This window comes from Odontesthes bonariensis, chromosome 20 (genome assembly GCF_027942865.1).
Source record: "Odontesthes bonariensis isolate fOdoBon6 chromosome 20, fOdoBon6.hap1, whole genome shotgun sequence".
NCBI classification, from domain to species: Eukaryota; Metazoa; Chordata; class Actinopteri; order Atheriniformes; family Atherinopsidae; genus Odontesthes; species Odontesthes bonariensis.
In genome coordinates this window covers 15,910,460-15,937,991 of record NC_134525.1, presented here as the reverse complement: position 1 = coordinate 15,937,991, position 27,532 = coordinate 15,910,460, and the positions used below count along the sequence as shown (strand labels likewise).

The 27,532-nt window shown below is 42.4% G+C and overlaps 1 protein-coding gene across 1 annotated transcript; it reads right to left on the bottom strand.

Moving 5' to 3' along the window:
- Nucleotides 1-321: 321 nt before the first annotated feature.
- pkd1l1 (polycystin 1 like 1, transient receptor potential channel interacting) lies at nucleotides 322-27,532 on the bottom strand. Its single transcript, XM_075453093.1, has 54 exons — nucleotides 27,327-27,532; nucleotides 26,611-26,745; nucleotides 26,318-26,493; nucleotides 25,425-25,586; nucleotides 25,050-25,324; nucleotides 23,365-23,566; nucleotides 22,041-22,209; nucleotides 21,640-21,879; nucleotides 21,382-21,514; nucleotides 21,092-21,295; nucleotides 20,712-20,893; nucleotides 19,475-19,678; nucleotides 19,157-19,320; nucleotides 18,816-19,045; nucleotides 18,508-18,695; nucleotides 17,571-17,635; nucleotides 17,313-17,492; nucleotides 17,147-17,224; nucleotides 16,746-16,888; nucleotides 16,172-16,292; nucleotides 15,924-16,059; nucleotides 15,080-15,272; nucleotides 14,927-14,983; nucleotides 14,671-14,818; nucleotides 14,118-14,230; nucleotides 13,926-14,039; nucleotides 13,544-13,695; nucleotides 13,322-13,422; nucleotides 12,966-13,164; nucleotides 12,748-12,831; nucleotides 12,306-12,513; nucleotides 9,030-9,136; nucleotides 8,148-8,247; nucleotides 7,911-8,039; nucleotides 7,632-7,805; nucleotides 7,349-7,535; nucleotides 7,177-7,271; nucleotides 6,716-7,095; nucleotides 6,486-6,570; nucleotides 6,171-6,353; nucleotides 5,971-6,089; nucleotides 5,775-5,885; nucleotides 5,594-5,702; nucleotides 5,323-5,391; nucleotides 3,573-3,658; nucleotides 3,241-3,475; nucleotides 2,951-3,055; nucleotides 2,496-2,636; nucleotides 2,138-2,272; nucleotides 1,650-1,865; nucleotides 1,402-1,563; nucleotides 1,030-1,200; nucleotides 840-925; nucleotides 322-742 (listed from the first exon to the last, which is right to left on the bottom strand). The coding sequence occupies exons 1-54, from the start codon at nucleotides 27,530-27,532 to the stop codon at nucleotides 436-438; spliced, it is 8,454 nt and encodes a 2,817-aa protein (XP_075309208.1). The 3' UTR covers nucleotides 322-435.

The following is a 27,532-nucleotide window of genomic DNA, read 5'->3' as shown; positions in this document are numbered from 1 at the left end:
TGGGACTCGGTCACTAATGTGTAAGATAAGGTAGTTCATCTTGACACACAAACTTTAAATGAGTTTACCTTACAAGTCTTCTGCATTGGATAGCAATTCTTATTCATCCTAAATTATATTACTTGTTGAGACTAAATGAGCCAAGTGTGACATATTTAGAGACAAAAAACAGTTTAATTAAAAAATTTTTAATATCATATCTTTACAAAGTAAATACAGTAGTCGGCTACTGTATTTACTTTGTACCAGTTTATATAGTTTTATTGACTAACAAACAATGCTTAGAAAAACAACTTTGATGCAAACTGATTGTACAACTAGGAAAAAACTGGGCACACTGGGCACATGTAGTGCTGTCCTATCTACAAACATCCACAGAGAGGGTAACTTTAAAATGCACACTTTTTTGAGACATTGCTTCTTTTTTAACTGTTTTCAAACCAATTCAGGGCCCTGGTACATATCCAGCTCTCTTTCAGGCTCCCGATGGACCAGAACCTCCACCACCAATTTGGAGGTGGTGGTCTGAGTTGTATTTACCCTGCAGCTGCCATTTGTCTTTGTACATAGCTCAGCTCTCCTCTGACAAATATCTTCTGTCCAACGGCTTTCGAGTGTTGTTGACTCTGGGCAGGCCAGGCAGTCTTTAATCTTTAGTTCATCAGTTGCCACATCTGAGTGAATGTTTGTTTTCTGGCCTCTCTGGTGCAGGACTTTTTGAATCTGCTGTTCAAACTGGGACCTAGCAATAATGCAAATCAAGAGTCACATTTTTTAAGTTCGTAGAACAAAATCTACTAAAGAATCATGTCTTTCTGATGTCAATTTAATTCTGTTACCTGAAAAGACAAGACGCAGGCGCGGTCGGCCCTCGATCTGACACATGTTTGGATTTATTCACCTTCATCTGTGACCTCACAGAGTCCTAATAGAGTTGTTCAGACAGCATTGGTTTGATACTTTAAAAACACGTGTTTGGTATTGTAGGAAATGTATATGGCAGCATATTTGATATGAGACAGGCCCCACCTGTGTATCCACACTGGAAGACTCGGGTGTGGGTGAGATGATATCGGGACTCTCCTCTTCTCTGTAGTGGTGGGTTTTGGGGGGCAGAGTGTGATGGAGGCTGTCGGAGAGGGCGTTTAGTCTGAACAACAACTCATCTACTAAGCTTTCAAACTCCTCAAGAACATATGACTGAAAGACACAAAATTAATTATTAGCCTTGATTGATTGCAGTGTCAGTGGTTTATAGCCTCATATGATAACAATCACACAGCATCAGGTAGCTGTAATCCTAAATTTGTCACGGCTCAGTACAACTCCAGTTCACTGATCTATTATCTGCCCTGTTATTCAGCAACTTAAATAATCCTTTCTTTTTTTTATTATCCTCACCCTTCTTTCTCCATGGTAATCAGTCCCTGTTTGTCTCTGCTTTCCAGTGAACTCAGAGACCTTCAGTCTGATGTAGGAAAACATTTCTGCCACGGTAAAAACATTTCTTCTGCTCTGAGATCTTTTGGCGCTTCGGACTAATGAGGACATTGCACCAATCCCCTGTAAGAAAGATTTGTGTCTATTAAAGCCCAACAATGATCAAATGTCTGAAAGGTTTTAAAGGTAAAAAAAAATAAAAATCGTACCACCGCTGCCCACACCGCATTGGAGAACAGATACACAACTCCCCAGAAAGAAAAATCCCATCCCGAGAGGAGGAGGCCTCTGTTGGCGAGGAGATCCTGGTGGTGACACAGGAGCGTCTGAAGGGAGCGAGGAAGTGAGCTGAAGCCCCGCGAGCTTTGTACATACAGCAGATTCCCCATGCAGGACAACGCCACCAGGAGGATCAGACCTGCCACCTAGTTCAGAGAAGGAGCAGGTTTCTAGTCTCTGTACGTCTACGTAGTGAGTGCATTATGTGTTTCCCACAAAATCTTAATCTTAGGGTGAAAGTTGTGTGACATTCTGATAAGAAATAACTACGAGTACAGTACGAATGCTAAGAAGTAACATCAAGAGGGTGAAAATCTGCCTCAAAACAATATGAGCCTGTTTTATCCTCCTCTAGCTGGAAAGGAACACCACATGATAATGAGGCTGTTGACAGTAACGGCTGTAAAATCTGTTTTACCGTTGGCCAGAGGAAGCTGGAGAGTGACTGTGAAAAGACTGTTGCAGGGATAGCTAGCGTCCTGTTCACCCTGGGCACAGTCCCACACTTCATGGTGAGAAGTAAGAGGATAATGCCGCGCAATGCACGAATACACTGTGGAGATCAATGACAACTTCAGTTTCGGTCATCAAAAACAATCAGAATAAACAGCAGGATCTTCAAATGTGTAATAGCTTGGATACAATATAAGCTCTGATGTTTTGTTCATGCTACGTCAACAAATTACTAATAGTTACTTGGTTAGAAATTACACTTAAGTGGCCACTTTTTGTGGGAAACCAGGTCTCATCCCTGGCTTACTTTCTCTGTCCCTCACTTGTTCTGAGGTTGCGGCAAAGCTAACATCAACATATGTCCTGTTGTTGTGTCTCTTCAGCAGCTCCGCAAGTTCCAGGATCATAATGGAGTGATAGATGTAATAGACATAATATACCAGTGTCATTATCAGCAGACCGACCTGAAAAAGAAAGACGGTGAGAAAGCGAGGGACTTTTTTTTCTCCACTGAAGTATCATCAAGTACATTTAAGAACTTTCCAATCCTGCTTGAACCTTCAGATATTTCACCTGTATGTTTAACTTGACAGATAGGTTGGTTTAACAGGGACAGGTTACTTTAACCTTTCAGACAGGTCACGCTGGTCCTGTTTGAATTGGAGTGTGGCCCAGGCGTGTGTTTCTGTTAATGCGTGTATGTCCAAGCTGTGTGTGGATGGATGTAACTCTTAGGAATGATGTCTGAACAAGTGTTTTTTGCTTCTGGTAAACTCACTTCCACCCAAGTGCATGGTGTCCTCCAGTATCCCATCAGCCCTTGCTGTGCAGCAGTGTACATTTGATGACAGAGTTGTAGCAGAGACAAGAAGAGGAACAGGAGCTGGTGGTGAGGAAGAGAAATTATGAAAAACCTTCAGAATTCTGACACAGAGCTCATTTAAATCTGATCTGAACTTGTGAACTCATTTATGAGAATTGTGTATTTCAGACTTTATTCTGGATTTGTAGTTTCCTCAAATGTATTTGATCGGTTTTGTACCTGTGATAAAAATCAAGCCTTTTTACCTGGCAGACCATGACAAAATAGTCCCATACAGCAGGAGTGTGATACACCTTCACTGACTGGACTTTGGCAGAGGGCAGCAGCGCACCGCTGGGATTCTGCTCAGTGAGCAGAGTCACACTTGTGAACAAGTTTGGTGCAGGGCTGTACAGGGTACATTGAACCTTCAGGGCCATTGTCTCTCTGCCCAGCCAGTGTAGTGAATGCAGAAGCTTCAGCTGTGACACAGCATCAGGCCTGTAAAAGAGTGGGAAATCAGAGAAAAGTATTTCAGCAGACAAACTAAAATAACAACCATCTTAACCATGCTATTGTGTGTCTCTTTGGTCCTCACTTTGTATGGCCCAAGTCAACAGTAGTAACTGATTCTGAATAGCACCCTGTGTGATCGCATGTCCTTGGATGTGTTACCACGGAAACCTGGGAAATGTGACATTTGGGGGTGAATGTAGTGCAGCCCAACAGGAAAACAGCATTCTGACCAAATATCTGCATACACATATACAATGAACACTCAAACAACAGATTGAATGAAAGGTAGATTTAATAATAATAATAAAAAAACTGTGACACAATGGTAGCCTCACAATCGTACTGCAGAAAGATGTTCTTTGATAAACCTAAGTGAAAGATACTGAAATGATTCACCCAGACTACTGCAGTCTAACACAGCACCCCTGCAATGAATCCTCACTGCACCAAGGTTTCAGCGTTCATATTTGTCAAAGATGGCAGTCCATGGTGCAGATCAAGTGTAGCGCTTCATGACTTTATGGTGTTTATAAAGTACTTGCTTTTTCTATTTTTTTTTTAATTCTCTCTTTTTTTTAATTTCTTGTTCATGTGTGTTGCTGCTGTGGCAAGTGAATTTCCCCGTTGTGGGATGAATAAAGTATAATCTAATCTAATCTAATTTTATAACCAGGAGGTTATGTGATCGCCCGAGTCTGTTGGTCTGGATGTTTGTCTGTTCTCGTTCTGCAATCTTGTGACCTGCCACAAGGTGGCGACAAAGCTTCCTTGGCGGAGGTCTGCACTCTCTGAGTGCATTTCTAGTTAACTATGTTGTCCGCCCCATTTACAGTATTTTACAAAAATCTTGAGTCATCCCTCATTTCTTTATATTTTGCTTTCAAGGTCTCAGACTGTCTTTTAATCTTTTAAAGGGATTTTGAGCAATGTTTCTATAAAATTTCTGAACATCTTTGACAGTTATTTTATCTAATTTTTGGACATTGGCTACATTTTCACTCTTATTCAGTTAAGTCCTTGTACCCGACTGGTCGAAAGTGCTGTTTTTGTTCTATTTCTTTCTTTCTTTCGTGTTCAGTCGCTCTCACTCTCACACATTACAAATAACAGAGCAAAAACAAATACTATTTATAACTATTTTAAAACATAATTTAACACTGTTTGACAGACATAAACTATCATTTTTGCATCAACAAGGTGATTCCTAATGAGTTTCTTTCAATCCTTCCCAGAGCCGGGACCTTTTGGGATCATCTTGACAGAGAACAGAACAAAAGGCAGCCAAAGAAAAAAAGAGGAGCTTCTGAATGTCTTTTAAGAAGCCTGGAGAACTATTCCTGAGGGCTATTTAAAGAAGTTTCAAGAAAGAGGGTTTGTGTGGTTATTGTCTTCAAAAGCTTGTTAGAATTGTACACATTCTTTGGGCTCTGGTCTTGATGGAGAACATGGTAAAGCGGTGCCTCTCTAATACTGGAATGTATTAGCCTTTGCTTAGTGTATATAATAAATCAGGGAATGAGTACATGCTTCCCTGACTGTGGCCTAACTCTGTACAGGTAAGTTTAGCATAAAACACAGCAGTATACCAATGGCCTCATATCTAATCCCATGTAACGCCAAGCTGATATAAAATACAGTAGATAACTCAATCATTTGGTATGGTAAAATTCAACCTACATTTCATGGAAAAGCGTGAAATCTATTTGAAAAACCAGACTTCCTCCCTTTAAAATCAAACTTACAGATCCTGATTATGTTGAACTGTAGTTGTAAAATGTCTTTAAATGAGGAACTGGCAATTGGACATCTAATGAGCATCTTTCCAAACTTACCTGGCTCGGACAAGCGTTGGACGTCTCGGTTTTCTGTACGATCGGATCTCCAATAACGATATGTGAGAGCTGAGTGACATTCAAAGTGGTGAAACAAGGGAAATCTGTTTTGTTTGGCTTCACAGTGACATAGATTTTTCCACAAAAGGTAATTATCGATAGGTAAAAAGAGAGAAATCTGACAGGAAGACATCAGAGCTGTTCTTGATCTATCTGTTTAAGTTACTGTGTATACAGCTACTTTGTTTTTGAGCTTTTAGTTGTCGCTCACCTCAGATTTGGCGGATGCATTGTGGTACAGCGACTGAAGCAGACTTGTCTGTGTCCACCTCCACCAGTCCTCGTGATTTTTAATGGACATAAAAGCATTATGGTGGTTTCTGGTGAAAGATAGCACGAGTTGCGATTTTGCATTGATAAATAGTGATACAGCAGGTGCGTTCAAGCCTTACCCCAAAAAGCGTCTTTTGACAGCTCTGTTGAGATGGTAATGCTCTTTGAATGAGCTGCTGTAGCTGATGCACATCATCAGGAGAAGCATGGCACCACAGAGACACAAATCCCTATATGAAAAAGAAAAGAGTGAGTCACTTTTATAACATGAAATCCCATGCAAGCAGGTGCCCACAAACACACAAAAAGACAGACCGCAGTGTTTTATGGATAAGAGCCTCTCTCCTTTTCTTTTCACTGCTTTTCCTCAGTTCTGCTGGAGTCGGCGGGCGCACAAGACGAAGATAACGAGCTCGCTGGCGAGCTCCGAGGAGCTGTGAATCAGAGATAACTCACTTATTTTTTCAATAAAAAGTACAGAGCGCATTTTTAACAAAACAGAGTCTCGTTGTCACCTTTTCCAGGTATGAAGATCGTGTCTGGGGAGAAGCGGGTGGCCTGAACTCCTCCTCTGGCTGATCAGCACCATCGTAGCTCCACAGTTTTGAAGTGTCTATCTGAAACTCCCTTAAATTGAAACACTGAAAGTCTGTTCTTTTCCGGTACAAACATGAGACCGTCACTGCCACTGCAAGTATCTGGGAGAAGAAAATCAACAAAATGGTGACACTGTTGAAGATAAGGGGTTGCACCAGTGTCTTTTTAAAATGCACAAATACAGGTAATTATCAAAAAGGGATAGTTTCCCTTTTTCTATTTATTTTCTTTACCACAACTGGCTGGATGAGGAAGACGCAAGACATAAGGGAGATGAAAAGAGAGTGCATCCAAAGCAGAGCCTTGCTGCCGCTGAAGCTGACACGGAAAAAACACACAAACGCACAGGTACAGTGTCACAAACGGCAGAACGGCTCAGGATGAAAAATATGTTTAACAAACTCATTAAAACAACATTAAACTTTTCACAAATGTCAATCTAATGCCGTGACACATCCACTACCTCATTCCCAGCACTGCGGAGATCACCAAGCAGAAGAGACACAGCAGTAAACACAGCGCCCAGGCCACATAGTGACACCACTGGGATGCTAGTCTGAATCCTCGCCCCCTCAGAACAGTTTGACCTTCATCTCTCGTGGCTCTTTTGGTTCCACGAAACCTGCAGCTCTCGCTTAAAAGTTCAGACTCGCTTCTCTCAGGTGTATATTCACCTGTATCCCCTTTAGCGATCCCTGATAATTTTTGAAATGCTGGCCCCACACTGCTGTCAAATGTCAGAGCATCCTCCTTCTTTATGACCAAGTCTGGTTGGATAACAAGGTCTTCACCTGACTCTTTATTTTCTAGAATCATTGTGGCCAATGACAGGAGGTCTGTGTCCTAAAACGTTAAAAGAGGGGTCAGACACTGATGAAAAAGGCAGTGAAAAAAGCTGAGACAGAAAGTGAAGTGAGGTGTAACCTGGTATTTCTTCCTCCAGGCTTCCTGTACCCACTGCTGAAGGCCGCCCCTGGAGAGATGCAGCTCCAGTTTACTGTTATCTGCTGAGAAAGCATCTGTGAGGAGATAATAGAATAAAGGTTTGAGAAAAAGGCAGAGAAAAGCATCAACCTAAAGTCATACCCAACTTCACCTTCAAAATAATCCTGCTCCGTCCTTCTGCCACTTGCATGTTGGACTCCTGATCTCGTCAGTTTGATCAAACGGAGTCGAAACAGGAAAGAAATCAGCACGGCTGCAGGTAACACAGCCACCACGCTTACCAGTCCTGTTTTTATAGAAACAGCTGATACATCGATTATGCCCAACTCGAACGGCAACTGTAAACAAGACGTCAAAGATGTAGAATATTGTAGGCGCACATTATATAAATCTTGTGCACCAGATATTCGACTTTCAATGTTCTGTCAACCTACCTGATCATCGGTTTGTGATATAAAGACTGTGTTGACACAGGCATAACCCAACAGCAGTAGCAGACACACGCAAAGTCTTTGAGTATGTGCGAATGAGTTAGGGCATGGGCAGCTGTACACAGACATCCAGATATGAAAATCAGCCAAGTAGTCTGATAGATTGAGAAACAGCATCTGCAAGAACGCATGTGGAGACTCAGGGTCACATACAGTCAGATTAGATATCAAATGTGTGTGTGTGTGTGTGTGTGTGTGTGTGTGTGTGTGTGTGTGTTCTGCCTTAGAAAAGCCTATTCCATGAGTGGAAACCCGCAGCATCCTCTCCACTCGGCAGTCTCCTTTGTTCACAGCCAACCAGCACTGACTGACAAACAGCCGAGAGGGTCCTTCCACATGCCCTTTGTTAAGCTGGATTAAAGAAAGGAAAAGACATCATCTCGATGATCAAACTGAAAGAGCAAGTGCAAGCTGAGAAGAAAAGGGCACATTGACAAACACCAAACAGGTCGGCTTTACCTCAGATACCGCCACGTGTTTGAGGTACCAGTCAGCAGAGGGCCCAGAATTGTCATGCCAGATATGAACCCCCCATATGGGGCCCAAGCGGTCTGCCGCACTGTGGAGTACACAGAGAGAAGTTCCACTAAGGTAGGAGTTTGTTAGCCTGGGCGAAAGCCGACCGTTGACTCCGTCAAACAGTCTGGAAAAACCCAAGAGGAATCCGTTCCCATGGAGGGTTGGACCTTACTCAGCAACTTAAATTCATTGGAGTTCCTTTAACCAATCAGTAATGTTTAGAAATGACGTAGGTTATGCGCTGAGGTTCATGCTTACTCTCGCGAGGCTCTAGCTCGCGAATCACGCTTCCCACATCCGCTTTCATTATACCGGTACCATTTGATAAATCAAACTTTTCCCAAAGCCAGTTGGAAGGAGAGCTACGACATCCTTGCCACTTACAAAATTGACGAGGCATTCCTCTTGCTCTCGTTTTAATTGTGTAATGCTCTCCAGAGTTGAGACAACTTCATGGATAGCTTCTAGTGTTCTTCCGTCGCCATGTTTATTTCCACTGCGGTTGAACTACAATTACATGAACTACAATTTACTCTGTGCTTGAGTTCTGCGTCACCACTCGCAACTGTTTGCTAATTGGCAAAACACTGGGCGAACCGAGGTAGGGGGATTTGGCCAGACTATGTGCGGAGCCAAAATCTTTGGGCAGATGTACGTAGGATGGCGTCGCCAGGCTAGGAGTTTGTGACTGAGATTAGCAAATCTGATTGTGCAGTGCTATAGAAAAACAAATCATCCAAATATATTTAATTTCATGTGGAAATAGCAAAAAAAAAATTATATCTTGCTAAGAATAATATTGTGAGGTTAGGAGGGTCTTACCTCAGTATAAAGGTATCTTGAGAGTTCCTCCTGAACAGAGTGCATCCTGGGGCTTGCAGTTCTCTTGTTTGTGAGAACCCATCTTCACCATACAGCACGATGTAAACCTGATGAACATATGAAAGTTCAGCTCTGGCCTTTGATTGCTTTTAAAGACAAATTTAATTCTTTTTTTTTCTTAAGAAACAAAATAAAACAAAACACACTGAAAAAGTCGAACACTAATATTGAAACACCAATTTAACGACAAATATCATTTAAAAAAAAAAAATCACACATTATGAATAGTTTCTTCATTCAAATTGGGCATTTACTTCAATTGAGTGAAGACGAAGATGAGGTGGAGAAGCTTCAGATGGAGAACATAAGTAAGCAAACAAAGCCGAAATTTACAGACACGAATGTGTGGCAACAATCTTGCATTTTGAGGTTTGTCATTCAGGTTTTTGCTGGGAAACTTTAAATGCCTGTGTTGTTTTGGAGGCCAGACTGAAGGAAAGAACAAAGTAGAGGAACTGAAGAGAGAGAACACAGAGAAGCTCCTAAAATCATTAAAAGCTGATTATTCAGTGAGGTCACTTTTCAAAACATGTACTTTTTTATTTTGCAGTTTTAAAGACCAGAATGAAAACCAGGGAAGATATGGTCGCCCAGGTCAGCAAAGGAAACATCCAGCCATTCATTTGCAATACCCGCTTAATCCAACTCAGGGTCAAGGGGGGGCTGGAGCCTATCTGAGCTGTTATTGGTCAAGAGGCAGGGTACACCCTGGACAGGTCACCAGTCCATCACAGGGCCATATAGAGACAAATAACCATCCACGGTCACACTCACTCTCTCAAGGGACCATTTAGAGTCACGAACATGCATGTTTTTGGATGGTGTAAGAAAGCTGGAGTACCTAGAGAGAGAACCCACGCATACAAGGGGAGAACATGTAAACTCCACACAGAACCCTCTTGCTGTGAGGTGACGTCACAAACCACCACACCACCGTGTAGCCCCAAAGGAAACATTGGTAGGATAAAAAAAAACTATTATTAAAAAGGTTACAAAATGGTATAATATTGATAAATGCTGCTGCAAAGTGACATTACATCTAATGAAAATATAAACATGAAAACAGGAGTTTTTGTCTGTGTATTTAATCTGATTAGGATGAGAACAAAAAAATGAAAAAAAAAAATGTTTAAGTATTCTTTGTTACTGAAAGAAAGCAGGTATTTGATATGGTGTCTTTATAAATGTATAACAATAATTATTAGGGTTGCCTCTGTGCCTTACAGTCCTATAAAAGTTGGAGTTAATTGTTAATGCATTTGGCAGACACTTTTATCCAAAGCAACTTACACTGGTAGGGCAAGGGGGTCTTGCCTAAGGACCCTTACTGGAGAAAGCACCTTTCATGCAGGATTTGAAGCCAGGTCACCCACATGAAAGGTGGCAATCTTACCACTACACTGTCCAGTTGGCAGTCATGGCAGTCCTGGATTAAGTTCAAACCCTGGGCTGTTTACTGAATGTCACCTACATAACAGCTGCAAACAAAGATACAAGCAAAAGCGAAAAACTTCTGTTATCAGCTGCACCTGTTAATTCCCAAGCACCTGTTCTGTGACCTATTTTATGCCTATATATCCCAGAACTAAACCAAAATGGTCAGACTACATTTTGATAGGAGATATTTCAGAATGAGGAGTGTTCCAGTTTTCCTTCTATTGCTGCTCTGTCAGAGTTGGACATTGGCTCAGGGTGACGGTAGAGGAGTGACAGAGAACGATGTTCCTCAAACACAGGGAGAAAAAAGAAAGGAAGACAATCTATTTGAGGTTCAGGGTGTAAAAGCCAGTCGTGAGGAGAGCAGCAGACAGACCCCTGATGTCTCAGCAGAGCTGAAGGAGTTCAGAGACATGACCATCGAACTCAAGGAGTAGCTGCAGAACAGCCTGAGCAGGATAGGGATGCTGGAGCAAGAGAATACAGGTGATGCACAGCCTGAAGCACACTAATTGATGCCATTATCTGAAAATTCAATGAGATCTAAACTATCAGACAAAAATTAGATCGCACATATCACAAATATTTGCAAAAACTTACACAGACAAATGAACAAAAAAAGAGATCTACTAATAACCTGGTAAAAGTGAGGTGTAAGATCAATGTAATTTCATATCAGACTTCTGAAGGTTATTCTAAATTCCACCATTTTGAGTTAATGTATGCACACCTGCATCTGACGAGCACAAATATGTTCATAGTTTTGAAAGCCAGAATGAGCACTAGCGAAAGACGAAATGACAGTGAACACAGATAAGAAACAAAAATAAGAATGAGACGTGTTGTGAAACGGGTGCCATAAACTTCACAATCACAAATGTGTTCACAGTGCTGGAAGCCAAAATGAGCTCCACCGAGGGGGAGATGGAGGAGCTGACGAGAGTGAAAACAATGCATCCGGCGGTGGCGTTCTCAGTGGGTCTAACAGATGCAGGACGAATTGGACCCTTCAATATTGACATCACCCTTAAGTTTGGCAAAGTCTTCTCCAACTTTGGCAATTTCTACAACGTAAATACAGGTACTTTTCACCAACACACAGAGAGAAGCCAGTCAAGTGACTGTAATAAGCCCCTTCTGAGTACTTTTAATACACAAAATAATCAAACGCCTCTCTTAATGCAGGTATCGTCACAGCCCCGGTCAGAGGAGCATACTACTTCACATTCAGCATGTGGGAGGTCAGCGGTGATATGTGGATGGGTGTTTATTTGTACCACAATGGCAAGAAAGTTATGGGTAACTTTGGTGGGACAGACACCCACCATGTCAATATGTCTGATGCACTTATACTTGAACTGGAACAGGGGGATACAGTTCACATGGATCTCCGCTCGGGCCACACTGTATATGATGATTACAATAATTATTGCACCTTCAATGGATTTCTGCTTTCCCCCATGTAGGGGAAGGCTGGAAAAACACACCTACAAAAACCAAAAATCTGGATATGAGCACTATATAAAGTGTAAAACTAGTTAACAATAACATAAAATGCAGATTCTTAACTGTGAAAAATGTGGTTAACATAAGTGATGTTTGATTTTAATAATTCATTAAAGCATTTAAAACCCTGCATCAACATGTGATTTTTTTTGCATGTCTAAGTGTGTTAGCCTCATGAATTACCACCTGTCTAACCTATACTTATTATCACTTAAAAATTATGATAAAGAATTCAACAATAAAACATTCTAAAGGAACAAAAACCAGCCTTACCTTTGCACTCATGCGGGCTGCAGAGCAGAGGCCAGTGTGAACAGTAACAGCATAGAGATATTGGTCAGCTGGAGAGTTGTCAGAAAGGTAGTGCACTCTTCGATTCTCCTCCGAGACAGCATCAGCTCTCTTACACCACACTAGCCCAGGGACGTACAGGCACATGCACAGCAGCAGCACACCCAGCACTGTCAGATCACTGGGAACACTGGGCGGCACAGAGGGGGGCATGGGCGAATGTTATTCTCCTTTTCTTAGTCACGTAAAAAAAGTGGTCTTTGTCTCCTGCTACTACATTCTAAACCTGGTCATCAAAAGATGATTGTACCATTTTCATTTTGTACTGGATCAAGCAATTAAAATGAAAAGGTCCACATTACTGCTACAGTGACATGAACAGAGAAGGTTTATTAGCTCAGGTGTCAGGAGGGGGTGAGCTCACCTTAGGAACGGGTCCAGATCAGCTTTGTCATGGCTGCTGTGGATCTGCTGCTGAAACACAGTCAGTGGCCTCAACTGGTGGCAACTGGTTTTCAAACAACAAATACCAAGAAAAACAAGTTAATATCTTATGTAAATCAAAAATGCTTCCAGTTCCTCCCTGCAGTGTGTTTGTTTTACCTTTAAATCATGCCCATACATTTTTAGCCCACGTCTTACCTGCAGTTGATGGCAGGGTTTGTGTCTACTTGCTCTGTCCTGCAGCCTCGGTGCGTCCAGGCCCCCTGCTGGCTGTCCCAGGACAGACACAGACTGCTGCCTACTGTAAAACGGTAGCTTATCTGTTCACTCAGGTGCTTTCTTCCGGGTACGCTTCCAAAATGAGCATCTAGCAGGGCTAGGTGAGCAACCCCTGCGGCTAGAAATTTCTGTTATTTAGGCAAGACTGTTTATTTTGAAATGTCAAAGCATTTTTTCCATGTCTCGCTGAAGTATTGTTATTGGACTGGGACATCTTATTATTTGATACAGCCTTGAAGTAATGAGGAAAAATATGGTACCAAGAAATCTCTCACCATTGAGGTAGGATGGGAGCAGAGTTAAGCGTGTGGTGTTGTTGTCCCACTGGTGAATCCTGTGCAGGTGATGCATGCTGGGAGTTGGTCTCTCAAACATCCTGACACAACAGAGACTCTGGCTTTGGTTTTGTCATTTTCTTAACTGTCACAAAGAACTCAATACAAGTAATTGATTTAAATGTAGCTCTAACTATTACAAAACAGTTGCTGCAAGTCTACCTGAAGAGAAGCATGACTGGGAAGGCCTTGTTGTTACGCCGAGGTGTGAACACCACTGTCACCTGGATGGCCTGTTGCAGGAGCTCCTGGGTTATACTGAAGTTGTGGTAGTTGACCTGGCTGCGCAGGAGGCTGTACTCATACACAGAGCTCTTCTGCAGCAGAAATGAGAACACATGTCGCCGGAATTAGTCTTAGTTCTCTAAGAGTTCCCCAAATTTCAAGTACTTCATTAAATAAAAAGCTGCCAGGCAAATACTTTTGGAAAACATCAACATAAAAACATGTCATTTTGAAATAAATTCCGTTCTGAACGCGAAAAATCTACAGATCCCCTTTCATTTTTCACAAGCTAACAGAAAAATAGCAAATGTGAGCGTACGTTTTTTTGTGGGAGCTGCAGCTCAACGCTGACTGGCTGAGAGAGGGAGCGGATGTGGATCTTTCTCCTGGTGCCACACCTGTACAGACTCAGGTCAACCACTGGGCCACTCAGCTGGAAAATAGAAAAGGAAGTAAGTGCAATTCTTTGCCTTTAAAATCGCTGAATATCCCCCTGTCGTGCTGCTCTCACCTGTGTATGATGTCTTGCCCAGGTGTAAGGGCAGTGCGCGAGCACAGTCAGCACTCTGAGGACACACGGCTGGTCTTCTCTCAGCTGATCCCCTCCATGATGACCAAACAGAACTGCGATCGGTGAAGCAGGCATGTAGAAAATGGCTGAGCCACTGCCGATGATTGTGGAGTTGTCTTTTAGATACGCAGCGTTCACGTTGATGAGATCTGTGCCGACTCTTAGCTCCTCTGTGTCAATGTGCCTCTGGAGCAACCAACAATAGATATCAGAGAACTAGTATGAAGAGATATTTGTGAATGCGCAACAAATGATGTGGTTTCTCTCACCAACATCAGGTCTGCGGCAGTCTGCAGAATATCATCTACAAGCTGCACCACCTGCTTTGTTGACACTGATCCTCCCTGTCTGACATGAGGACCAGCGGATGAGTGTGGTAGACAGCGATTATGAGGGTCTTCAAAATCTTTGATGCTTTCATCGGTGGGTAAGTCTGACTCCGGTGTTTGTGTAATGTCGTCCCGTTTAGGAGAATTGGGTGAGTAATCCCAACTGGCTACCACCTGAAGGCTGTATGAAAGCAGGCTCATCAGAGTGTTGAGCATCCTCTGGTTTCCATAGTGCCGGTCACTGAACTCTGACAGCTGCTCTGAAACAGCCTGAACATGAGCTGTCACCAGTCTGACACTAGTTAATGTCACCTAAAAGCAACAAAAGAAGTATAAGAAACCTTTTTCATCTTTCAGCCTTCACCTAACAGTTTCTCTTTGTTCATTAGAGTCAATGAAAGACGGCAGGTATCCGCTCACCTGGCTTCTAACTTGGAGCAGGTCTTTTAGAATGAGAAGGTTATCGGCAACTGATACCTAGATTTGAATTACATGCGCAATAATTAGGCAAATTAGAAAGAAAGAAATTGTGGTCGTGTCATAACTGAAGCTTGAATAGGTCTGTGAGTGTACCTGTCCGCTGCTCTCGAGCCTGCACAGCTTGCAGATTAGCACATTGCGCATGTGCGTCTGTGCATGTGTGTTAGCTGCAGCATCCGGGCTGAGTCTGTTCAGTACGCCGGAAAGGAGACTGATGAAGTTACGAATCTCCACATTGTTTCCAAGCTGCGCCAAAGCGGAGAGGTTCCTCAGGCCTGACTCTGAACTGGACACCAAAGAGCAGATAACACAACACGTCAAAAACTCGTTGTAGACTAACGTTTGTGCAGCGTAGAAGACCAATCCTGATGCTGACAAGCTCAGAATAATCCCATGCATGTGCAATCACGTTAGAAAAAAATAATGATAATACCAGTTTCACTATGTCTGAGAGTTTTCTTACACGCAGAGCCCGTTTCAAATCCCCTCACAACATTTCAACACGTTTTAAATATGGGCTTTGTCTATTTCTTCTTGTAAGTCTGTTCATTGGTGGATTGTTGCCTGTGCTAAGGTTCGCTTTCTTATTGAAAGGGACGCTTTTTGTCTCATTTCAACAGTCAGACAGGTGGCTTCACATTATCTTTCAGCATTCTTTGATAAGGCTGAATTCAGAGCTGGATTGAAGCTACTCTGCCGACACACTCTCAAGTCATTTTAGATCTTTATCCCAGGTACATCATTTTCTTTGCAGTAGTTTATTTGAAATCAGTTTTTCAACCCCCAAATTGTAAACCTGTTTCTAAAGAGTGTGTTGCTTGAAAAGAGATATTGTGTAAAATAGAATATACATAACATTTCAGATAATATGATGTTGCATGTTCCTTTTATATGAGATAGACACAGAACATGAATGTACTCTGATTGTATTTCTCACAGCTTCAGATCAGGATCTGGATGAGAAGTAGACTTCGAGGTGTTTCTGAGAAAACTTGGTCTGACTTGGACGGTGACAGGACAGGGTTTGGTGGATGACCCATAGAAGCCGCTCCTGATTTCAGTATAAATAGTTACTATAGAAACAAAAATAAGATACGTGTAAATCAAAGCATTCAAGCAAGTGGAAATATCTGCAAAAGAATTCCACGATAGTGTCATTTTCTCTACGTTGTTTTGTGTGTCCACCTTTATAGTCGTCGCTGGGGTCACCCGCGGGAAGACTGAAGTAGTACTGGAAATCTCTCCCCTGGTAAAGCATTCTGGGGGGTCTGCCTCCAGCGCTGAAGCTGTACTCATACAGTAAGTCCTTCATCACACATATAAACACCATACATACACAAAACATGATGTGAGGGTGGACATACTTGAACCAACACAGAGATCACAGCCAGAAGGAAACGGTGGATAAACTTGTAGTTTGTTGTGGTGCACGCTGCTCTGTGCGCCAGAAGTAAAAATCATTTTCCCAAGGAAATGGATTTAATAAGAAATAAGAAAGTGGAAATGAAAGCGAGAAATCTCCCTAAATAGGAGGTATAACTGAAAAGCTGAGATGTGGCCAAGAAGAACAGAACTGAATAAAGACAGAGGTTAAAACATCTTACTTCACCTTCAAGCTTTCACTGCACTGAGCTGACTGGCAATCTGACCGCCTCGTAATACAAGGAAATCACTGGGAAATTAATCCCATCAAAAGGCATCCGCCAAGTAAAGTGTCAGATGTACAAAAAGTGTGTTAAAGGTACATAACTGGACAAACCTCCCTCCCTGAAGTACAGAAGATGCCAAAGTGTGTGTGTAGCTCCACCCCTTTGACAGGCTGCACCTGGCACATCATGCCCGTTGGAATGGGGTTGGTTTTTAAGAACAGCTGAGCTCGGCCAAGACAAATATTCTGAGACTCTGAATCCAAAGATTAAAAACAGTGAACATCGTTTGCACAGAGATAGGTATCATGCATCCCAGCAATTTGTCTTGCAAAAACACTTTGAGCCAACGTGGTCATTGTTTTGTTCAAATGACAGAATGTAGCAGTAATTGTAGATGTAAACAAAAATCTATCCAGTAAACCATCAGGGATAAATATAGTTTGTCCATGTCATTGTAAAGATGTACCAACTGTGTTTTACCACAAACACAAGTTGTTGTGCTGTTACTTACTGGCAGTGACCTCCAGCATGTACCTGTGCCTCCGACTCAGTCCGAAGGGTCTGAATGTGAGCAAATGGGCGGAAGTTCCTGGAACGTTTAAAAAGACAAAGAAAGATTAAGGAAAGCACAGACAGAGAGACGGCCAGATTGTGGGCCACATTCCTGAATGATGCACCTGTGTAAGTGTAGGACTCAAAGAGGTCTCTGTCTACTGCGTCTCGGTGTAAATCGAGCAAACTTGGCTCCCGGAGCAGCAGTGATGGTTTGGGATGCACCAGATTGCTCCCTTCTTCTTCATGTAATGCTTGATCAAATGCAGACTCATCTCCTGAACTGAGGCTCTCAGCGTCTACACCTGTATTATGTAGAAGTAAGTAAACAACCATGCTACATGAACAATAAATGCTTAAGTAGACGCAGCTATATTCTCTACCTGTGGGTCTTCCTGCTGACATGCCTGGGTCTCCTTCCTCGACACTTGGGAAGAGGACATCATAACTATCTGGACCTGTGGCAGAATCGGCTTCAACGAAGAGCAGAACGACGTGATCAGAATCATAACAACAACAGTGTAATTGGGGAGCTTGTGAAATTTAATTCGAAAATTAGGAAGGGTATTAGGAAATTTATCATTTCCTAATCACTGAGAATTATGTGCAAGGCAAAGTATAGCAAGATGCCTCCATTGTATCTATTGACTGAAATGACTATTTACTTTATCTGTTTTTCATAGAGTTTATATTTTGTATTCGAGAGGTGAAGGTTAATGAATAACTGAGTAATGTAAACTTAAAGGTATGCTCCTACAAAGAGCCAACAAATAAAACTGTTTTGTGAATTTTAGGTGATTAGGTGCATTTATGCTTCATGTTGGAAGGATCTTGATAGCACAGATTTTACGTTTTGATACACATACCGTAACACTAACCTCTAAAATCTTGTGGGAGTTTTTATAATACACCAAAATTACAAAAATATCTGTCCACTGGAAGCTGAAGATTAAAGCAAGGTTTTATAGAGAATATAGCGACTTAAAACACACCTGACAAAGAAACAACAAACTGCTGAATGCATTTGAATGTGCTTTATGTAATTACGTTATTAGACCTGCCCAAAAGTGAATCTGAGTTTTGCAAGAATCCTCATTCAAACACATGGATGAGAGATAATGCTGGGGGCTGGATTAGTAACTTTTTGGGCCTTAACAGCCACTTATTATCAGCATAACTTCCTGAGTAAAGATTAGTAACTCTACATTCATTCAACCAGAGCAGTCTGTAAGAAAGAATCATTCTAAGCTATATTGAAAAAGACCAAATTAAGTTCTGCAGGCATAGCTGTTTGATACTACTTTTAAGCTCCGTTTTGACTCACCTAGCTGTCTATCTGCATCACCACTCTCCAGCAAAGGAAAGGAAAATTCCCAGTTAGCAGAGGAGTCAGGATCGTTAGGGAATTCGCTGATAATGCCACTCTGGCCACGTTGGTCTGAATATAAGCCGCTACCACTGTCAAGGGCGAGTGGGCTACTGGAGGGCTCAGACCCTGACAAACCTGTGTGAGGACGAGAAAGGTGAAGAAACATCGATGACAGTGTCGTGCAGTCTTTTAGTCTGGATCTCTCAAGCTGAAGCACAATTAAAAACACACCGGCTACGTTTGACCTGCGTCTGCTCATGTTTGATGGTGTCTCGCTATCAGCCAGACCATCATTTTCCGATTTGGAGTTAGTTTCAGGGGCATCCTCAGGAAGGGCGGCAGGAGCAGAGACGTAGACAGTATGAATATACTGGGAGACATTTGCATCAGAGGAGTGTAGGGTAGAAATCCCAGGAGTCAGTGTGGATGTAGCAGGATTCTCCATTATGGCAGACGGAGCGAGAAAATCTACTGTGTAACAGAACGGTACTGGAACAGAGCAGAGTTGAGGTTAGGGTTTTTCTTGCATTGGCCTCAAGAAGAAGTCATCATAGCAACAATCATAAGCAATAATTGGCGGTATAACTTGTCTTTGCTTACCCTCGATGACAGGCTTGGAGGAAGCATTGACCAGGTACAGATTCCAGGTGTACTGGATGAGTTCTGCAGGAATGCTACAGTCCTCACACATTGCACTGACAGAGAAAGACCGATCCCAGTTTACATGGTTTCCCTGGCACTGAGGACAATAAATGGACACCTTCCTGGATAACAGGTAAATATCAAAAGTCACACCAAGGATCAAAGTGCTGTTCATTTTAATTAATTTCAATTTAATTCAATGTTCTATATTGCTCCTATGAGCTTTGGAGGCTTACACTAACCAATCATTGCTTTTCATTTTTGAGCAACACGTACCCAACCGACTCCGATGTTAAAGTGAGGAAAGCATCTGCTGAAGCTGAACGCTCTCCGCTGTGGACAGTTAACGTGAACTGGAACTGGTCAAAGTTGTCTTTCAAAATGCCGATGGGAAATCTGAGCACGGGAGAGGAGGTGGAAACCTCTCGGTTGAAACAGGAACTGGGGATGACGCTAACTGGCTTACATGTCCAACTGTAGCTGTACAAAAAGAAAAAAAAAAGGAGACGTTCATCCCAAAAACACACATATCTGTACACAATGAAATGCACAGGACATCGTAGGATAACTGCCAAAACATATTTTATCATTTTTCTATAAGATATATTTATTTAGGCACTACATAGTATTCCCTCCATTTCAATGTTTCTAAGCATGCCTGAAGTGGACCAGGCAGCTGGAGCACAACAAAACAACAAATGAGGCTCGAAGCACCAGAATCATATTGTTTAAGGATCACTTCCAAGTGCCTGTGGGACATATTGCATCTCAAGAGGAAAAGATCTTTTAGCTCTTTCTTCGACTGGAGACAGAGACCACAGAAAACAAGTCTCTGTGGAGACAGAGGGACAGAGAGCTTCGCTAATGAACTCCAGAAGGCTCAGACCCAAAGGCTGCCACAAAATGAGCAGCTGCAGCAACAGCAATTCAGAAATCAGTGAAAGCCACCAGATAGAAAATGGTTTGTGGAAGCCATCGAACTGCTGGTAGAACCCCGGGCCTCTGAGGAGAAGCCCCCATGGGAAAGAAAGACACTCGCTGTCTGCAAAGAGCTTTAACTCTTTACTGTCCTGCTTTACTGTTTGGTAGAAAACATTTTTCTTTGAACAGGGAGTTTTGGATCCTATAGTAATCCTGTAATCGTGTCACTACTTTCTTCAGTTTTGATACTTCTACCACGAAGCGATACCCGAGACATTTTTTTAAAAAACGCTGATTCTTATCATTCTTGCCCAAATAAATTATCAAAAGGCAAAGAATCTTTTTTTTTCTCTGTTAAGACGTTAAAGGGTTAATTAAAAAATTTTGCTCCAAGTTTTGGTCAATGTCAGTTTAAATCAGACCCTTTTTTGTCAAACACTGACACAAACTCTTTGTCCAGTTTCTCTTTCTATAAAAAGCTCTCCTGCTTCCTTTCAGACTCAACATTCACAAAGCAGCGCATGTATCCAATTGCACACCTTTCTTTGGCTGGATGCCTATCAAAAGATTCAAGGCAGGTCACACTTCCTACCTGAGCGGGTTCAGGGGGTAGTCAGGATCATAAGACGCCTGCCCATCCAGAGTTACAGATTTGTTGCTCTTCTTGTCAATGAAGATGTTGGTGCCACCCTGGATGAAAGCCACAGGAGGGCTGCGCATCACCTCAACCCTCACAGTGTAGTTACTGTACACTACACTGCCGGTGACCTGAACCTGCAGAGGACGGGCATACCACATAACCACAAATGTTTAGTTTTGTAAATGCATGAGAAGAACATCTGTTCTCGTTAAGTAAAAAGAAGTCGTATTATCCAGATAAAGACTCATTGAAGTCCTTTTGTGTCTCTTTCCACGTGATCCACTGATCAGCAGTTTGAGAACAAATGTATCACGGTTACAGTCGTGACTTACCCTCGCTATTGCAGTGTAGGTGTCATATTGGAGGAGATGGCTCTGCAGTGTGAGGCTCTGTCTGTGTGTGTCCGTGAGAGGTAAAGGGAAGGTCCGACCTGAAGAGTCAAATAAGGTCCAGCCGTAGCGAAGCCCCCCTGATACGTCACAGTCAACTTCTTTCTCAAACGTCACCCCCAGATGGATGACCTCATGTCTCCACACCTAAGCACAGAGGGGAGAATTTCTTTTTACAATGCTGTAACATGCTCTTTTTGCATGTTGGGTTTAGGTAAAAGTTCAGCCTGTACCTGTAGTTTGAGTGGTCCCATGTTTTTGACGGGTGGAGGCTGACAAGGTCGGTCCACAACGAAGAGGTAGCTGCTCAGAGAAGCCGAACTAACCAGGTTAGATACAGTCACCTCGACTCTGAACTCTCCTATCCTGCAGGGAGAAGCCCATACACACAAAAGAGGGCATTTTATTCTGTCACATGAAAATAATAAGAGTTGCATTTGCCTGAAGAGCCATCAAACTATCCCTTGATCTTTTAGAATTGTCTGACACACCGGTGGAAGACGTGTCGTTCTGTGCTCTGTCCAGATCTGGTTGTTCCATCTCCAAAGTTCCAGAGGAAGGTGAGGTTGTTCCCCACATTTACCCGGCAAATAAACGTGACTGTCTGGTTCCATAAGACCGAATCCTTGTGAACCAGTCTGTTGAGCTTCACAGCTCTCTGCACCACCACGGGAAACACATCAGATGTGAGAGACATCCGACTGACAGATGCAGCTACGATCAGATCAAATCTGTCAACACAGGGTGGAAGTGAACTGTGAGCTGAGTTACACCTTACTGTTCTAGACTGTAACCTGGCACAGCCGAGTGAGTATTTAATGCACGCTACGGAGAACTCAAGCTGAAATGAGAGTCTACATTGCATTTGAGATATTTTGCACATGTTTCATACCTCCCAGGCTTTTGGTATCTTTTGGTGATGGTCCTTGAGGTTGTTCTGGTTGTGCTAGAGTCTCCAAAATCCCAAAAAAACTCGACTGGATCGGGTATGTCAGCCACCGCCGAGAAAATTATATCCGTATTAGTGGGATACACTTGCTTTTCTGCACAAATTCTCACACCTAGGCGACAAATATTACATTTTTGTTTAACGCATATGGATATGCTAATAAGGTGGAAGCTTGATGGCATAGATGTGCAAACATAAACAGGTGATGGTAGATTTGGCTTAATGATGAATGGATTAAAGAAATAGCATTGTGTTCAGACTAAGGTGAGTTAAGACCGTTAGATTTCTGTTAAAAGGACTTAAACTCTTAATAAAGCAACACATTTTTGTTACATTTCTTAAATCACCGACTACACAAGTATGTAACACTTCCTTTTTTTTTTTTACATGTTTTGTGCATCCTTACCTTTGCCCTCTTTACTGTGAGCGTGACTTTGATGGGTCGGATTAATTTTAGCTTGTGGTGACGGCTTCCTCTTCCCCTCGACACTCATTCTCACACTCTTGCCCCGACAAGACACTTGATTCTCAGCTCGCAGCTCGATCACAACTGTGCCAATGTGGCTGAAAAGCAACACTGCTGTTGCCTGTGCTCCCGTGGTGTAGCTGCTGTTCCTGTACAGCGTTGTTGTATTCGCCAGCAGACAAACAGTCACATTTGACCCTGTTTCCACACGAAATAAAACAAAGTATTTTTGATTTGTTGTGACTGTGCGGGGAACGTCTAAAACCAGGCCTCCAACTGTGTCTTGAGCCAAGATTTGTGTTTGAAATGAGGCCTGGCTGACGGGGTTAAAGGCCCTGACGGTGAGATTGTAACGCCCTGCTTTTGGCAGTGACGCAGTTATGCTCCATTCCTCACTTGTCCTGTTCATCACAACAGCATGATCTAAACTAATAGTCCAAACTACTCTTAACCCCATGCGATTGGAGTCCCTGCTAAGCTCCAAGTTGAATTCTGAGTGCGTTGAAACTATGGATCTCCAACTCTCAGAGGGCCTCAGAACACTGATCGGCTCATACACTCTCAAGGTCTGAGGGAGGACAGCAGAGATCAAGGCTGATGAAGGATTAGAGGTGGAGTGAACAGAGGCCACAAGGCGGTACCGTCCTGGACTCGCAGGGAGGCGACAGTAGAGACAGAGGTGCAGACGACAGCTGGAGCGACTGGAGGCCCAGGGGACGTGGAGGGGATGACTATCAGGGGTGCCACCATGAGAACAGTTGTTACTGTGGTGTTGACTGATATCATGGTACGTGATGTTGCTATGGTTACAGTCCTCCCCGCTGCTGAGGTCTTTATTATTCTCAGAGCTGTGGTTGCACTCTGCTGTTAGTGTGAGCTTGAGGCCAAGTAGGTGTCTCATGGTGGTGAGCAGCTCCACGTCCACAGAAACACCTGCTCCGGCAGTCAGCCGACTCTCAGATACGTTCAGTTTGAGGTCGGAGACGACAGGACGTACAACCACCTGCAGGACAACCACATCCCCATACAGGAAAACCCATGAACATACAAATCCATGATAAGTAGATCAATCTTGTGATGTTTGGGAATTTTCTCACTGTCAAACAAACCCAGTGAAAAGAGGACAACAGGGTTTACTATTTGAAAAATGTTCACAAAAACTGTTTCAGGTAATGATTTGTCTTTTTTTAAATTTCACCCCCTTTTTTAAGGGTTTTTATTACTGTGAATAATGTCTGCTTACTGGTACCATTTCTATGGCGCTGTTAAAGTACTCACAACATGCAGTGTCTCCTGTGTCCATCCACAGGCACTGGAGGCGTTCACTGACACTGTGTGAACTCCCTCTGTGTCAAACGTCCAGTTCTGAGGACAGAATGATAACACCCTGGAGATTTGTCATTGTGAAAGCTGTTCTCTTTATATGCAACAAAAGTACCTTTTTATCACAAAGTCCTCAAATTATCAGCAAAAACTGCAAGCATTTCTTTTTACACGCTGTTTAATCTTATAAAGGGAAAACATATAACTAGTTTTGTGCGATTATGATATCTGCAGGTAAAATAATTGAAAAGAGTTTCCTTTTCCCCGAGCTAAATCTTCAGCGTGTATTCTTTATCTACTTTTTTTACACAGTGCAAAATATAACGTTGCAGTGAAGGCTCTAAAACTGTGAGGCGACATTTTAACTTGCCTGTTCTTTTGTATAGGGCAGCATCTACATGGCATGATGGTGAAAACACCACGTATGGTCGTAACCCGTAACCCAAAATGTATTTTCATTTTCCATCAATACACCAGCTACACGTTCATGTGTTATTTACTAATTACGATGCTCCAAGAAAATGTTGTCATGTTGTTCTGCATGTCCAAAGACAAGAATCTACAGACTATCCATAAGTCCTGAATCTTTTGGAGACCACCAGTTGCTTTCAGTTTTTTTATTTTCATTTTTCTTAATTATCCTGATAAACCAGAAGTATTAAATATTGGTCTGTAATTAGATATTTGGCATTATCAAAAGGAACCAAAAAAAAAAAACAGTGTCTCACTATTCCTCTCATATTTCCAATCTTAAACAGCTTTGGATATTTTCCAAAGACAAAAAATGTAAAACAGCCATCTATTACGCTGAGAGGAGACTTTGAGAGGCCCGAAAATCCAGACAAAAAGCTGAACGCTAAATCAATTCTAATCTTTACAACATTATTTCTAATGAGGAAGTTACAGGTAACCAGGCTGCACAGTGAGCACAGATTTACCTAAACTTAACCGATTCATTTTTTTAAGATGTTTGGTTTAGGTTAGATTTTTTTATATATTTCTTATTGAACCTGCGAATTTGTAAATGATAAAAAAAAACATGCTGAGGATTTTAAACATTCATGTTTTTGTTTTTTTTAAAGAGAGAGAAAATCCTGTTTCCCAGTCCAACCTACCACAGAACTGTTCAGACAGTGTGAACTAGAGAGGCCAGCTGTCTGTACATCCGCCATGGTTTTCTTTTCGTCTTCGTGAGTGAAACACCAGCAGAATTGCACTGCCAGGCCCTCCTTCACACACGCCTGCAGTGTGACAGGCTCACCCCAGTAGGCTGCCTCAACAGGCATGTTGTTAGAGCCCAAATGTGTGGAGGGAACGCAGGACGGGGTGCCCAGTGCACCACGGAGCAAAGAGATCACCAAGTGGCCTGGAGGGAGCTGCACGACGGACAAGCGAAGGGTGGAGGAGAGAGTCGAAAGTGGGCTGGAGACTCGGACATCTGAGAGGAAAGTGAAGGACACACGTTTCCCTCGATCACTTCATTCATCAATTAACTCAATAATTATCTGATCAAAACAGGCTTTCTCTTGTGAACTTACCCACGTCGTATTTGCCTGGAGTTTCCAAAAGCCAGTCAGATGACACAGCAAAGGAACCAACGTCTGACACGTTGACGTCAAGTGAACTTTGACCTTTGGGAATCTTCCCCGCAAACTCCACAGTGACATGAAAGAGGTCCTTCCTTTCAAAGCCCTTAATCCCTGGGAATTAAAAAAAATAATTATTTCATATCAAGTCTCACAGCATCAGCACAACAAATGTAGAATTATGTAATGGTTACTTGGAAATCCGATCATTTGAATTTCGTCATGTTTTCCATTTATTAAGCTGAATTAAGCAACAAAAATCTTATAAGTAGTATTGTTTTTTTAATCTATTGATTCGCCTTTTTTCTCTGTTTTTGATTTTCTTATGTAGGGGGAATGAAAGAGTGGCATATTTAGAATGAGCTGGGGGCGGTGGTGTTGTGAGGGGGATCAGAGCATTATATTTTTAGTTTAATCAATGATGAGTTAAAGATGAAAAATTACTGGTAAATTCTATTTTTTTTCTTCTTTCAAATTAAATAAATGGCTGGATCAGTGATGTGCACTGATGGATTGACTTTGCCTGCATTCATTTTAATCACATTAATACATAATTAATCATATATTATGTCACAAGTTCCAAGCAGCACTACCTATCAACAGTTTTACTTTCAGTAAAATCTTAAAAAAGAAATGAAAAAAGATATAAAGTGAAAATGCAAATAAAAATAAAAATGCAGAAAGTGAGGTAACATTTTCTGGCAGATTTTGTATTTTCATCTACGAATAACCTCACATTTTCCCCCTAAACAGACCTCCATAAGTCCCAGACTGTTTGTAACATTTCTGGGGAAAACTGAAGCTGAAAGAAGTGAAGAAAAACATCCAGTGCAGCAGCAGCCGACCTGTGGGCTGACCGGGGCGTCCAGCCAGGTTTCCAGAAACTTTTATGACAAAAGTCCTCCCAGCCTGCACTCTGTCTGAGGAGGCTGACACACTAATGTTGTGCAGAAATGGTCCTTCACTCCTGTAGAGCGCCACGTTTCCTCTCTCTGCATTTCCAAGAAGCGGACGGAGGGCCCTAGAAAGGAAAAGAGTGATATGCTCCTTGATTTAAAAGTTTATTAACAGACTCTGGTGGATCAGAGGATGAAACGGGTGAAGTCAGAAAGACACAAAGTGCAGCAGTTTGTCTCACCTCGGTCTGTCACTTCCTCCTTTCACATCTTTTGTCTCTTTACTGTGAGACATGTTGAAACACCCACTGACCACAAGGCCATACAGCTGGTTGCCACAGTAACAAGCCTCTGCAGACAATGCTGCAAACTGGTACCTTCAAGAACAAATAATGGAGGTTGGCTACACTGAAATCAACGTCAACAGCCCAGCAGACACAGGACAACAGGGTAGATTAGACAGAAGCAAGCTGGGTACTCAGAGTCTCTGGTGGTGCTTAAAAAACGTGATGTAAGCTCACTCATTTTAGCAAAAAAAATAAACCCAGATTGTAGCCTATGTCTGGGTTCTGAAAAAGCCAGCCAAGGTTTCTTCATGAAACATGAGACCAAATGCATATTTGATCTGAATTTTCTAAATTAATTTAAAACAACAAAAGCACGACCAAACACAATATATTTATTAAAATGTATTTTGAAAATAAACCGATATATTGCAGAAAGACCACACACGGTAGTATAAAATGATGGTATACATTTAAATGCTGTTTCTTTAACCATTTCCCAATAGCCTTGTCTGAGTAACCGGTTCCTAATATCAGCACGCCTCATCCAATGACGCGCAATGGTCCCTATCGGATTTTCTTTTTCTCACCGTAAAACTCGATTTGAATCGGTGAGATTCCCCAGGAAATATGCAAACTTTGGCTGGAAAATGACTCGACGCGCTTCGACTTACCGCTCATCCAGGCAGAGCACAGAGCAGCGCACCGGGTCAAGGTCATCGGCTCCTTTGAATGCAAAAAGCTCGAGGGAGCTGGCGTCGGCGCACCCGACGAGCCACGGAGAGCTCTCCTGTCCCGCTGAGGAGGAGGCCGCGGCACACGTGCGACGAAAACACGGGTGCAGTGCGATTAACGCGCAGGCAAAAGCAGCAGCGAGCAT

What these genes read in the sequence shown, in the direction of transcription:
- pkd1l1 (XM_075453093.1), bottom strand. Translation starts at nt 27,532, where the DNA reads ATGCTCGCTGCTGCTTTTGCCTGCGCGTTAATCGCACTGCACCCGTGT. An exon ending in TCCAGGCAAATACGACGTGG is followed by an intron (nt 25,325 to 25,424) that starts GTAAGTTCACAA and finishes CTTTCCTCTCAG; the next exon opens with ATGTCCGAGTCTCCAGCCCA. An exon ending in TGGGACCACTCAAACTACAG is followed by an intron (nt 21,296 to 21,381) that starts GTACAGGCTGAA and finishes CTCTGTGCTTAG; the next exon opens with GTGTGGAGACATGAGGTCAT.